This window comes from Schistocerca piceifrons, chromosome 8, assembly GCF_021461385.2.
Source record: "Schistocerca piceifrons isolate TAMUIC-IGC-003096 chromosome 8, iqSchPice1.1, whole genome shotgun sequence".
Lineage (NCBI taxonomy): Eukaryota > Metazoa > Arthropoda > Insecta > Orthoptera > Acrididae > Schistocerca > Schistocerca piceifrons.
Window position 1 is genome coordinate 344,894,398 of NC_060145.1, and position 14,098 is coordinate 344,908,495.

At 44.1% G+C, this 14,098-nt stretch overlaps 1 protein-coding gene across 2 annotated transcripts in view; it reads left to right on the forward strand.

The window, feature by feature from the left end:
- LOC124711255 (probable G-protein coupled receptor Mth-like 1) overlaps nt 1-14,098 on the forward strand; it is a 369,949-nt gene that overhangs the window by 131,762 nt on the left and 224,089 nt on the right. For both annotated transcript variants that reach the window (XM_047241226.1, XM_047241227.1), the window contains exons 4-5: nt 5,709-5,988; nt 13,620-13,745. In XM_047241226.1, coding sequence (XP_047097182.1) covers nt 5,709-5,988; nt 13,620-13,745 — 406 coding nt within the window. The remainder of the gene's footprint in view (nt 1-5,708; nt 5,989-13,619; nt 13,746-14,098) is intronic.

A 14,098-nucleotide genomic window follows, 5' to 3' on the forward strand; every position in this document is an offset into this window, starting at 1 on the left:
GCATGACTATCTCATTTTTCCAGGGAGACTCAAATACGCCGCTGTTAAACCACTCTTTCAGAGAGATGTAAGAGAAATGACAATAACTACCGACCTGTTTTAGTGTTCACAGCATTCTCGAATTTTTTTGAGAAAGTGACGTACTCTAGAACAGTATCTCACTTAAGCAACAATAATATTCTCAGCAAATCACAGTTTGGGTTTCAGAAGAGTTGCTGTACTGAGAATACCATTTACATGCTCACCCATCAAATTTACGGACATTAAATAATAAAAGGCATTTAACTGTTTGAATCACAGTATTCTCCTAGATAATTCGAAGTTTTATGGAATTTTTAAAATTCAGTCTTGATCACACCACGTATGTTACAAGAACATAGGTGACCGGTTTCGGTCATATCATATGACAATCATCAGACCCATGGCATCCTTCGAAGATGGTAGGTGGAGCACTCTCCTCAACTGCTTTGAGTTGACGTCTCAGCAGCTGAGGAGAGTGCTCCACCTACCATCTTCGAAGGATGCCATGGGTCTGATGATTGTCATGTGATATGACCGAAACCGGTCACCTATGTTCTTGTAACATACGTGGTGTGATCAAGACTGAATTTCAAAGAAGAGGCTGATCAATAAATTGGCATCTTTTGAACGTTTTCGTTCAGTGATAGCATATGGAATAGTGTTCTGTGGTAACTCATCTTTAAGAAATAAAGTCTTCGTTCCTCAAAAACGTGCTGTAAGGATAACAAGTGGTGCTCACATACGATCAACTTATATACATCCGCTTAAGAAGTTGGGCGCTCTGGCTGCTGCTGCACAGTATATTTATTCCCTCACGAAGCTTGTTGCATAAAGGATCCACTACAGTTCAAAAGAGACAATGACGTACATAACTACAATACCAGAAGGAAAAATGACATACATTGCTCCACTTTAACGTTTTCTTTAGGACAAAAAGCGGCGTGTAGTGCGGTAACAAAAATTTTTGATAACTTACCCAGCGATATAAAGTGTCTGACAGACCCCAAAGTAAAATTTGAAAAGAAGCTTCATTTCCGTAGAATAATTTCTGTTTCTTTTTGAAAGTTATAAAAGGTAGGGGTAGGAATTACCCCTGAATAAACGTTAATAGAACCGAAAAACTGGAAATAGAGGAAAAAAGGTTCCATGAACATATGTCCGGAAATGGACGGTGTGCTTGCAACGACAACGAATCGTCCCGGAACACATTACAGTGCTTCATCACATCCACGTCCCAACAGACGATCAGACTGGCCTCCATGGCATTGCAAATGATAGGGGTAGTAGAGGTTGTGATGCAGGTTCAAATGGCTCTGACCACTATGGGATTTAACTTCTGAGGTCATCAGTCCCCTAGAACTTAGAACTACTTAAACCTAACTAACCTAAGGACATCACGCACATCCATGCCCGAGGCAGGATTCGAACCTGCGACCGTAGCGGTCGCGCGGTTCCAGACTGTAGCGCCTAGAACTGCTCGGCCACTCCGGCCGGCTTCCACACTTCCTCCATAAGGAGGCGTAGTATTCCCCAAACATATTGCCCGTTTAAATGTTTTGTTAAAGGCGTTGGGCAGGTGTACCGTCCGTAATATGTTAGCTAATTTCAGTTTAGAATGGCAGTGTAATTGTGCGTGTTTGTGTCTGTGTGTTTTCGTAATGTTTTGTTTGTTGTGTATGTGGGTATGCGACTTTTTTTGATGTCTTTCTAGGCGAGCTTCGGTTGTTTTAAGAAGTTCCCGTGTGGTAAGTTCAGTTTTCCATTATTTTCTTTTACTGTATTTGACTATTTTGACTTATTTCATTGTTGTATTACGCCATTACGTATGTTTTCATGTACTCCAGTACGTAATAGAAATTTCGCAGCTGTCGTTCTTCTTTAGTTTCCCAGCACTAGTATCAGTAAGATTTTTTCGAATCTGTACCAGCAATATTAAACGGTGAAACGCCCGACACAACTAAAATTTGTATCCCGTCCTTCAGTTGACCTCTACACTGGCACTACCTATTCGAAAAGAACGACATATGTAACATCGATGAGATTACCAGTATATGTCAACTGGAGAGCAGGATACAAATGTTGTGTGTAGCTATATAGCTCAACTAAATAATGGGATACTATTGTCACTGCTGTGATGGAAACTATAACTTTCAGTCGATGCTATTAGCATCGATTACGAAACAAAAAAAAAAACAAAAAAACTGTACCCCATAGTGAAGTACGGGATACAAGTTGTATATTGCCTCTTCGTGTAGTTCAACTGAGGTAGAGGTAGTAAATGTAACGTACGTCAATTTCCACGTTTTCGTTAGCAGTGTACATATATATAGGTCAACGGAAGTATGGGATACAAATATTACGAACGTAGCTCCTTCTGCCCTCGGTAGTACTACTATCTACGTAAGAACAGACTATCAGTGGTAGCTGAGGCGAAAGAAACAACACATGTACGATTTGTATCCCGTGCTTTAGTTGACCTATATAGTTCAGCTGAACAGCAGGATAGTAATGCTAACGAAAACGAAGAAATAGAAGCACACTACATTTGTATCCCGTGTTGCAGTTAACCAATACAGTTTGAATGAGGTTCGAGATACAACCCATATACATGTGACGTGAGGTATTCTGTTGTTGTTGTGGTCTTCAGTCCAGAGACTAGTTTGATGCAGCTCTCCATGCTACTCTATCCGGTGCAAGCTCCTTCATCTCCCAGTACCTACTGCAACCTACATCCTTCTGTATCTGTTTAGTGTATTCATCTCTTGGTCTCCCTCTACGATTTTTACCCTCCACACTGCCCTCCAATACTAAATTGGTGATCCCTTGATGCCTCAGAACATGTCCTACCAACCGGTCCGTTCCTCTAGTCAAGTTGTGCCACAACCTCCTCTTCTTCCCAGTTCTATTCAATACCACCTCATTAGTTATGTGATCTACCCATATAATCTTCAGCATTCTTCTGTAGCACCACATTTCGAAAGCTTCTATTCTCTTCTTGTCCAAACTAGTTATCGTCCATATTTCACTTCCATACATGGCTACACTCCGTACAAATACTTTCAGAAACGACTTCCTGACACTTAAATCTATACTCGATGTTAACAAATTTCTCTTCTTCAGAACCACTTTCCTTGCCATTGCCAGTCTACATTTTATATCCTCTCTACTTCGACCATCGTCAGTTATTTTGATCCCCACATAGCAAAACTCCTTTACTACTTTAAGTGACTCATTTCCTAATCTAATTCCCTCAGCATCACCCGATTGAATTCGACTACATTCCATTATCCTCCTTTTGCTTTTGTTGATGTTCATCTTATATCCTCCTTTCAAGACATTGTCCATTCCGTTCAAGTGCTCTTCCAAGTCCTTTGCTGTCTCTGACAGAACTACAATGTCATCGGCGAACCTCAAAGTTTTTATTTCTTCTCCATGGATTTTAATTCCTACTCCGAATTTTTCTTTTGTTTCCTTCTCTGCTTGCTCAATTTACAGATTGAATAACATCGGGGAGACGCTACAACCCTGTCTCACTCCCTTCCCAACCACTGCTTCCCTTTCATGTCCCTCGACTGTTACAACTGCCATCTGGTTTCTGTATTTTACCCCTGCCACCTTCAGAGTTTGAAAGAGAGTATTCCAGTCAACATTGTCAAAAGCTTTCTGTAAGTCTACAAATGCTAGAAATGTGGGTTTGCCTTTCCTTAATCTAGCTTCTAAGATAAGTCGTAGGGTCAGTATTGCCTCACGTGTTCCAATATTTCTATGGAATCCAAACTGATCTTCCCCGAGGTCGGCTTCTACGTTTTTCCATTCGTCTGTAAAGAATTCGTGTTAGTATTTTGCATCCGTGACTTATTAAACTGATTGTTTTGTAATTTTAACATCTTTCAGCACCTGTTTTCCTTGGAATTGGAATATTTTTGTTGAAGTCTGAGAGTATTTCACCTGTCTCATAAAAAAAAAAAATGGTTCAAATGGCTCTGAGCACTATGGGACTCAACATCTGAGGTCATCAGTCCCCTAGAACTTAGAACTACTTAAACCTAACTAACCTAAGGACATCACACACATCCATGCCCGAGGCAGGATTCGAACCTGCGACCGTAGCGGTCGCGCGGTTCCAGACTGTAGCGGCTTTAACCGCTTGGCCACCACGGCCGGCCCTGTCTCATACATCTTGCTCACCAAATGGTAGAGTTTTGTCAGGACTGGCTCTCCCAAGGCCATCAGTAGTTCTAATGGAATGTTGTCTACTCCCGGGGCCTTGTTTCGACTCAGGTCTTTCAATGCTCTGTCAAACTCTTCACGCAGTATCGTATCTCCCATTTCATCTTCACCCTCTTCCATTTCCATAATATTGTTCTCAAGTACATCGCCCTTGTATAGTCCCTCTATATTCTCTTTTGTGTTGGCAGAAGAACCAACACCGTGTTACTAGAGGAGGCCGAAATGCACGCGTTTTAGCTCACGCCGGCTGGCGTGAGGAGGGAAGAACTATACTGACGGGAGGTCTGGAACATGACAAGGAATGAGAATTCAGACATCGGGCGTAATTAGTTTCATACTTAACTTTGAACCATTAATTATGAACGTCGCTCTTGACGGTACATGATTCACAATATTATCTGTTCAAAATACATTCTTAATTATAGTAACTGAATATGGCGCCTTGCTATGTCGTAGCAAATGACGTAGCTGAAGCCTATGCTAAACTGTCGTCTCTGCAAATGAGAGCGTATGTAGACAGTGAACCATCGCTAGCAAAATCGGCTGTACAACTGGGGGGAGTGCTAGGGAGTCTCTCTAGACTAGACCTACCGTGTTGCGGCGCTCGGTCTGCAATCACTGATAGTGGCGACACGCGAGTCCGACGTATACTAACGGACCGCGGCCGATTTAAAGGCTACCACCTAGCAAGTGTGGTGTCTGGCGGCGACACCACATGCTCCTTCCACCTTTCTGCTTTCCCTTCTTTGCTTAGAACTTTGTTTCCATCTGAGCTCTTGATATTCATGCAAGTGGTTCTCTTTTCTCCAAAGATTTCTTTAATTTTCCTGTAGGCAGTATCTATCTTACCCCTAGTGAGATAAGCCTCTACATCCTTACATTTGTCCTCTAGCCATCCCTGCTTAGCCGTTTTATACTTTCTGTCGATCTCATTTTTGAGACGTTTGTATTCCATTTTGCCTCCTTCATTTACTGCATTTTTATATTTTCTCCTTTCATCAGTTAAATTCAATATTTCTTCTGTTACCCAAAGATTTCTACTAGCCTTCGTCTTTTTACCTACTTGATCCTCTGCTCCCTTCACTACTTCATCTCACAAAGCTATTCCATGCTACCTATACTACCAAAGGTATTCTATACTACCAATATTTCCATCCATTTTTTCCCCTTCATTTTCCACAGAAATAATACGATACAAACACGCGATATCCTTAACGGGGGAATATTACTTGCCTTGATATATGTCAACCATATTTATTATCTTTCTTATCTCTTTGTTTCTGAACACTCTTGTCAGCTGTCACATTTGTGTAATAAATGATCTCTGGCAAATTCTGACTTCATTGGTCAAAGTCGACGGGTTGTATCCCGTGCTTCACTAGACCCGGCCTTGGGAATAACACCCATTCTGAGATGAGATGGTGGCGAGTTTTGACGGTGCTGGTTGTTGTCCGCAGTGCGAGAAGGGTGAGCACATCTCGGAGACGTACGAGGCGCAGTCGTGGCAGTTGCTGGCCAACGGCAGTGCGCTGGTAGGGGGCGTGGCTGTCGCGCAGCCCCTGGAGCGCTACTGCGCAGACGCGGCGGGCCACGGCGGCCGCGGTCAGCTGCTCTACTGCAGCGACAGGTCCGTCTCCTGGAAGCCCAACCGCCAGCGCGGCCTGCTCTACGGGCTGCTGTTCGGACTAGGCGCCATCTTCCTGCTCGCCACCGTCCTCCTCTACAGCTGCCTGCCCGGTGAGCTACCACTCGTGTCTCTGCTCTTTAGGCCATTTCATTCGCATGACACATCAAATATGTCCAAGTGTACCTGTGGAATGCATGAGGTGGTGACAGTAAGAAATTTCACACAAACAAAGTAATACCATGTTGTTGATAATTCTTCCGGGTTATATGGCTGTGGTCCATGGAATTCTTCTATTCCCAACCTTTCGTCCAATACTACGTTGGACATCCTCAGGAGTATGGCTGGTCCTGCTGAGTCCTGCCGACAGTCAAATCGAAACTGAAGAGTTTCCTCATTGGTCACTCCTTCTATTCGGTCGAGGAGTTCCTTGAAAACTTAAGCTGATTCTTACTGTATTGTTGATTGCGTTTACTTAAATTTATGGACTGACTTTTTTCGGGTTCATGAACATTTATTTTTATCTGTTATTACTTTTATGTTGTAATTTCATGTACTGATACGTTCCATGACCTTGGAGATTTGCTCCTCAATTTGGTCCCACGGAACTTGACGTTTAAATAAAATAAAATAAATTGGCGATGACGTGACGCAGATGAATAGCGAAATCTACATGACCTCCTGAATGGCTGTTTTCAGCTCAGCAGTGGTTTTGGATTTATTGCTGCTCACCTTGTATTTAATGTAGCCCCACAAAAAGGAGTCTCATGTGTTCAGATCTGGAGAATATGGCGGCCAATAGAGACCTATGCCAGTGGCCTCTAGTTACCCCAGAGCCAGAAAGCGGTCTCCAAAGCGCTCCTCCAGAACATCACTCTCCTGCTTTGATGGAGTCGAGCTCCGTCTTGCATGAACGACATCTTGTCGAAATCAGGGTCACTTTGGATAATAGGGATGAAATCATCTTCCAAAACCTTCACATACCATTCGGTAATCACTGTGCCATCAAGAAATATCTCACCAATTATTCCATGACTGGACATTACACAGCACACAGTCACCTGTCGATCATGAAGTGACTTCTCGATCGCGAAATGCGGATTCTCAGTCACCCAAATGCTCCGATTTTGATTATTGACGTACCCATCCAAATGTGGGCTCCGTTGCTAAACCAAACCATACTAATTCCCATCATGCCTTGTGACCAACAGTGCAGTTTGAATGTTCTAATGCACACTATTCAGAAGTTATGATGATTTTATTTCACATAGTTCAATAGATGTCACCTAGTACATGGTCCAGTCACATTAATACGATCACAGCCTTGTTATCGTGATGGTCCACAGACAGTATGTTGCAGCACTAGCAGCGGAATCTACATAAACCATGTCAGGTGGGGACATACAAAACAATCCAGTCACTACTGTAATGTGAAAGCAGAGTAATGTATCTCACATCCAAAAGAACATCTTCATTGAGTTTCAGGCCAAGGTGGACGCATTTCCAAAACACCAATGTTTATAAGCTGCTCATCTGCTACCATGGTTAAAGTATACTGTGCATGGCTAAATTGCACCATCTAAAACTGGTCCTGAAGCAAATTTGGTGCACCACGGACTATACAGGGTGTTACAAAAAGGTACGGTCAAACTTTCAGGAAACATTCCTCACACACAAATAAAGAAAAGATGTTCTGTGGACATGTGTGCGGAAACGCTTAATTTCCATGTTAGAGCTCATTTTAGTTTCTTCAGTATGTACTGTACTTCCTCGATTCACCGCCAGGATTTCATACGGGATACTCTACCTGTGCTGCTAGAACATGTGCCATTACAAGTACGACACAACATGTGGTTCATGCACGATGGAGCTCCTGCACATTTCAGTCGAAGTGTTCGTACGCTTCTCAACAACAGATTCGGTGACCGATGGATTGGTAGAGACGGACCAATTCCATGGCCTCCACGCTCTCCTGTCCTCAACCCTCTTGACTTTCATTTATGGGGGCATTTGAAAGCTCTTGTCTACACAACCCCGGTACCAAATGTAAAGACTCTTCGTGCTCGTATTGTGGACGGCTGTGATACAATACGCCATTCTCCAGGGCTGCATCAGCGCATCAGGGATTCCATGCGACGGAGGGTGGATGCAAGTATCCTCGATAACGGAGGACATTTTGAACATTTCCTGTAACAAATTGTTTGAAGTCACGCTGATACAGTCTATTGCAGTGTGTTTCCATTCCATGATTAATGTGATTTGAAGAGAAGTAATAAAATGAGCTCTAACATGGAAAGTAGGCGTTTCCGGACACATGTCCACATAACATATTTTCTTTCTTTGTGTGTGAGGAATGTTTCCTGAAAGTCTGGCCGTACCTTTTTGTAACACCCTGTATATTACAGGGTGAACGACGGCTGCAGAGATGTGTGCAGTCGAATAGACGTGCTACTGTCGAGCATCTGACCACCAAGATGAACAAAGGAGCTACAACAATGTGTCCTCAATGACTGTTCAGCGAACATTGCTGTGTATGTATCCCTGCAACAGGTGTCCGGTTCATTCACCCATGCTGACTCCTGTTCATCGGTGATGAAGGCTGGAACTGGCACATCAGTACCGCATCTGGACGTGTACTTAGTGGCGACAGGCGCCTTTTCAGATGAATCACATCTATGCTCCATCAGACAGATGGCTGTTGTGTACAGCATGAAATGTCTGAAAGCAAACACCCTGAAACAATCGTGGGAAGGGTCCAGGCCAGAGGGCATTTCTTGGGTGATCTCGTAGTTTTGGAATGGACAACTGGTTCAACACAATCATGCATCTATCCTTGAGGAGTAAGTCCACTTGTACATGCAGGTCGATTTGCTCCACGATATTTACTGGCAGGATAAAGCAACCTGTCACACAGCTCACAGTGTCTGTGCATTGTTCAAAGAGCACCTGGATGAGTTTACCGTAGATCACTGACTGGGAAACATGCCAGATTGAGACCCAATTGAGTACCTGTGGGGCCACCTCGATCGGGCTGTTCGAGAAACCTGGGGTACCTGGCCACACCAGTGGAGTCGACGTAGCTCCACATGCCTGCCGGTAACTTAGAGAACCCCACTGACCCCCTTCCTACGGGTCTCGCAGCGTTTTGCACTGCAAAAGGTGGTTGTTCAGGCTTTTGACAGGCGGTCACATTAATGCTACTGGGGCATTAAGGGTTTCAAAGTCCTGTTGTTATAGACCGCTAGCGCTGGTAGAATCTATCTGTACCTGATGTCAGATGAGTAGTCAGCATGTGAGGGCCATCCGGGAAAACCAGTAAAAACAGCAGTGGGTTTAATAGGTAAGGATCTCACTGATGAACAATAGTATATAAAAAGTACAGTACTTTGAAACAAATTGACAAATTTATTTAAACGCACACTGAAGACAACGAATAATACGAGGGCGTGCTGAAAAATAATATCTCAGAATTTGTTATGTGAAACCTCTTAATGCTTTTTAAATAGAAAACTATGTTAACATTCTACATCTTTATTTTTCATGTCTACAAATTCATTTATCAATATAGCCGTCTTGGCGACGAACACATTTCTCCCAAAGCAAGACCAGTTTGTTGATACCGCCACTGTTGACAGGAGCCATAGCCTTACCTCTGCTTGCACCGCTTCATCACTATCGAATGAAGTCCTGGAAGATGTTCTTTTAGGTTTTGGAAACAGATGAAAATCAGATGTGGCCATGTCGGACTGTATGGAGGATGATCAGTGACAGTTAAATCCAGGCGTCGGATGGTCGCAAATTCCACAGTGCTCGTGTGTGGACTGGCATTTTCATACGGATGGTGCTCCATTTGTGGACGAATTCTTTGAATCCGAAACTCGATTACTGCACGTTGTTTCTCCGGACCGACATAATAACATTAAGCACCGCAGTGTTAGACGCTACAATGCGGAGCCCTCTAGAGGAAACTTTTTGCAACTTGCTTCGAAGCGAGGTGGGAACGTCGATCAAGTCATATGCGTAACATATCTGACACTGAGAAGAGATTTAAAAAATATGGAAGCATTGGTTTTGGGACGCCATTGTGTATGCCATTACATATCACATACGCGCTGTGCTTGGTTGTGAATACATCATACAGATGGGCGGAATCACGTTCCGCACATTTCTCCAGACGATGAACGAAAGCTTCCATCGCCCAATTCGGCATGTTCAATGGGATCTCCTCCACAGCTATGTGTGTCCTTTCCTTGAATTCAGCCACAGTATCAGTACGTGTAACGTACACCCGAGCCTTCAGGTACCCCCAGAAGAGCCCGCCAGGTTAGCCGTGCAGTCTAACGCACTGATTTCCGGGCGGGAAGGCGTGCCGGTCCCCGGCACGAATCCGCCCGGCTGATTAGTGTCAGTGCCGGCCAGTCTGTGGATGGCTTTTAAGACGGTTTACCATCTGCCTCGACGAATGCGGGCTGGTTCCCCTTATTCCGCCTCAGTTACCCTATGTAGGCGATTACTGCGCAAACATGGTCTCCACGCACGCATACACCGTAATTACTCTACCACGCAAACGTTTGGGGGTTTGGGGTTACACTCGTCTGTTGTGAGACGTTCCCGGAAGGGGGGGGGGGGGGGGGGGGGTCCACCGGGGGCCGAACCTCACAATAACGCTGGGTTCGGTGGTGGGCGGCGGTGGGGTGAGTGGACTGCTGTAGCCTGTTGTGCGGTTGTGAACCACTGAGGGCTACGATGGGGACGAAGCCTCTCCGTCGTTTCTAGGTCCCCAGTTCAACACAGCACAATACAATACAATACCCCCAGAAGAAGAAGTCAGAGGCTGTGTAATCTGGCGACAGTGCTGACTGATGAGTATCTAGAAATCTGGAAACAAATCGACCAAGAAAATGAAGCTGTAAGACATTCTCGGGCTGTATGAGATTTTGCCCCATCCTGATGCAAACATGTTGTTCAACTTTGGAAGGAAGAAATCGTGTAACATTTGGCCTTAGCGATCCTTAGTAACCCTTCTGCACGACTATGAAAACCGTAAGAAAATATTAACCAATGATATCCAACGAAGCCACGTCGCACCATACAATTACGCCTTCACAAGGCAAGGATTTCTCCCTCAGCCAACAGGGAATGCCTTCGTTAATGTATCCCCAGCATTGGTAATTTCGTCTATTTACACAACTACCTCGATGAAAATGGGCGTCATGCGTCATTAGTATGTTGTTTCATATTAGGATGAGGTAGTAGTTAGACGAAGCCCAAATCGAAGATTCATTGGGCAATTTTGTCTTGTTCGTTTAGTTTCTGTACGACCTGCGATTTGTATCCGTGGAAGTACAGATTTTCATATATGAGACGCCGGAGAGAACGATCTTTCAATGTTAGCGCCGAGGCAGAACGGAGAACGCATTCCACTCGTGTTCGGCTGTGTCCTTCATCACAGTGGACCATTTCTCTTTTCGCAAGATACAGTAATCCTGAATCGTTGCAACCACCATACAATCGAACGATGACCGGAAGCTCTCATGGCGTTTCAACACGAAATGATGACGAAACAGTCGCTGAAATGTGATGGGAGACTCATAATTTTTAAAATAGAGCTCGACGGTTAGTGCTGTGGACTCCAGAAGGCAATAATTATAAATGATCATCCTTCCTCGATGCAGCGACCCGTAGTACGTGATCAGATTCTACTACTGATTCTGCCAGACACTGTAGAGAAGGTGCATATTGTTTACTTCGAAGTACCATTGGGTGTACCCTACTGTTGGTAAAGCAGCCACCAGTCAATCAGAGGGGCCATAACGGCTAGTTAGTGACAAACCATCAGGAGAGAGAGGGAGAGGGAGAGAGAGAGAGAGAGAGTGAGAGAGAGAGTGAGAGAGGGAGAGAGAGGAGAGAGAGAGAGAGAGGGAGGGAGGGAGAGACAGAGGGAGGGAGAAAAAGAGAGAGAGAGAGAGAGCAAGAGAGAATGGGGAGGGAGAGAGGGGGAGACAGATAGAGAGAGAGAGAGATGAAGGGAGAGAGAGAGAAAGTGCAACGTCATCCTTTGTCGGGAGGTGAGACCAGGGCAGCGGAACGTCTCTCGATTGACGCCCAGGACGTGCCTCAGCGGCCAGTACGTGACTATTGTCCCGCGAGTCCCATGAGTCGTTCAGGCGTGGCGAGGGAAAGTTTGATCTTACAACATCCGTAACTACAATGAACTGCTCTTATGCTGAAGTGCTCCCTCGATCCAGCATGTAGCCCGCAAGAGTTAGCACCGAAGTACTGATATGACATGTTGTCTTCTTTGTCTTCCAGCCTCTTTTTTTTTCACAGTTGCAGTTATATAGGTAGTGTAGGTTAAACGCCGTCTTTTGCAACTGTAATGAAAGTCTTATTAAGACCAAACGCGTTTTACTTTATCCTAAGGCATCTTCAGTGATCTCTGTAGCAGTATGGTTTTCTTCCTCCTACACTTTGTTTGCTTGAATCATGAACAGTTCGCGTGACTTAACTTAGTACTTTAAATTTTATTAATTCTTATAGCTACTCACGGTTTTTCTGGATGTTTGCGTCATTCTTCCTGTTGTTTCACATATGTGAGTTAGACTTTAGCACACAGCTTCTTCTCTATCACTAAATATATTATTTCAAGTTTTTGTGTTGTACAGAATCGCTGACATTCTCGCCATTTTGTGTATTTTGTTCTGCTAATGCAGGATGCGTTCGTCTTTTGTTTCTTTTGATAGGAGTTGGAGCATCTGCTATTGCTCTGTGTGTGTCAGTGGATATATTTTCCGAGTAGTGTGTGTGCGCGTGCATTTTCTCAGTGGTAATGGCTGTCCATATATTTGTGTGTTTGCTTGTTTATTTGTTTGTTTGTAAAAGGAACTAATACATCGTAGCTACTGTGTGTGTAAATTATTGCTTTACTGTGGTACGCTAGCAGTTGATCTAGGATGGGGATTGGCAACATCCTCGAGAAGCATAGAATAAAAATAGCGTATCCAAGCAATAACTCTGTACAGAAATGTCAAGAAAAGGAAGACCACATAACACATACCAAAAATCTTTCATAATCAATTATCTGTTTAGCCATAGTTAATTGCCATCTCATATCGAATAAAACACGCAAACGAACTGGTATAATACACTGAAGCGCCAAAGAAATTGGTATAGGCATACGTATTCAAATACGGAGGCATGTAAACAGGCAGAATAAGGGGTTGCGGTCGGTGACGCCTGTGCAAGACAACAAGTGTCTAGCGCAGTTGTTAGTTCGGTTATTGCTGCTACAATGGCCGTTTATCGAGATTTAAGTGAATTTGAACGTGGTGTTATAGTTGGACTTGACCGTACGTGATTATTTCTTGTGGGGGTTTATAAAAGACTCTGTTTATGTGCCTCCGTTAACAACAACAATGAATGAAGTGAGACATCGCATAATAGCAGCTGTGGAAGCTGTAACTCAAGACATGCTCGCTGCAGTGTGGGAACAGTCTGAATACCGCACGACACCTATGAGAAGGAATGAGAAAAAACTTTTTGAGTTTCCTGTACATCAAAAAACAAAAATTCTATGTATGTATTAGTTTCAGAAATCGGATGATTCTTTTTGATGCACCCTGTATTTTATAAAAAGTGCGGCTGTTAGTACGCTGTATTTCTACACGTTTATGATCAGCCGCAGTCCTGCGTCCACTTCAGTGATGGGTCGTCTAGATACTGACAGCTGGCGTTGTGTTGGCAGGCCTGCTGGCTCGGATGCACGCTCGCGCCGTGGTGTGCCACGCTACCTCTCTGCTGGGAGCCTACGTGGCGCTCGCCGTGATGCAGACGTGGCCCGACATGCCGCCGCCAGCCTGCTCTGCCGCCGGTGAGTAGCGCTACTTGTGTCGTCTGACGGTTAACGCCATGACAACTTGACGTTCGGTTTCAGCGACGATACGTGTTTTGTCGCCTCTTTGTTAACGAGTTATGGTGGCAATGAGCAACTGAATATGAGTCTTTGGGCACAAAATTGGTTACGATAAATAAATAAAGCACTCACGCACAGCTGTGGACGATTTATTTTCTTGAAACAATCTGACGCAGTTCAGGAGCGATGGCGTGGTGCATTGTCATCATGAAGTTTCAGGTTGTAATGGACCCTGTTTTAAATCAAATGAGATGGGATCACTATTGAAACTATCTGTGCTGTTATAACTGTGCAGTTAGTTTTAATTAGTA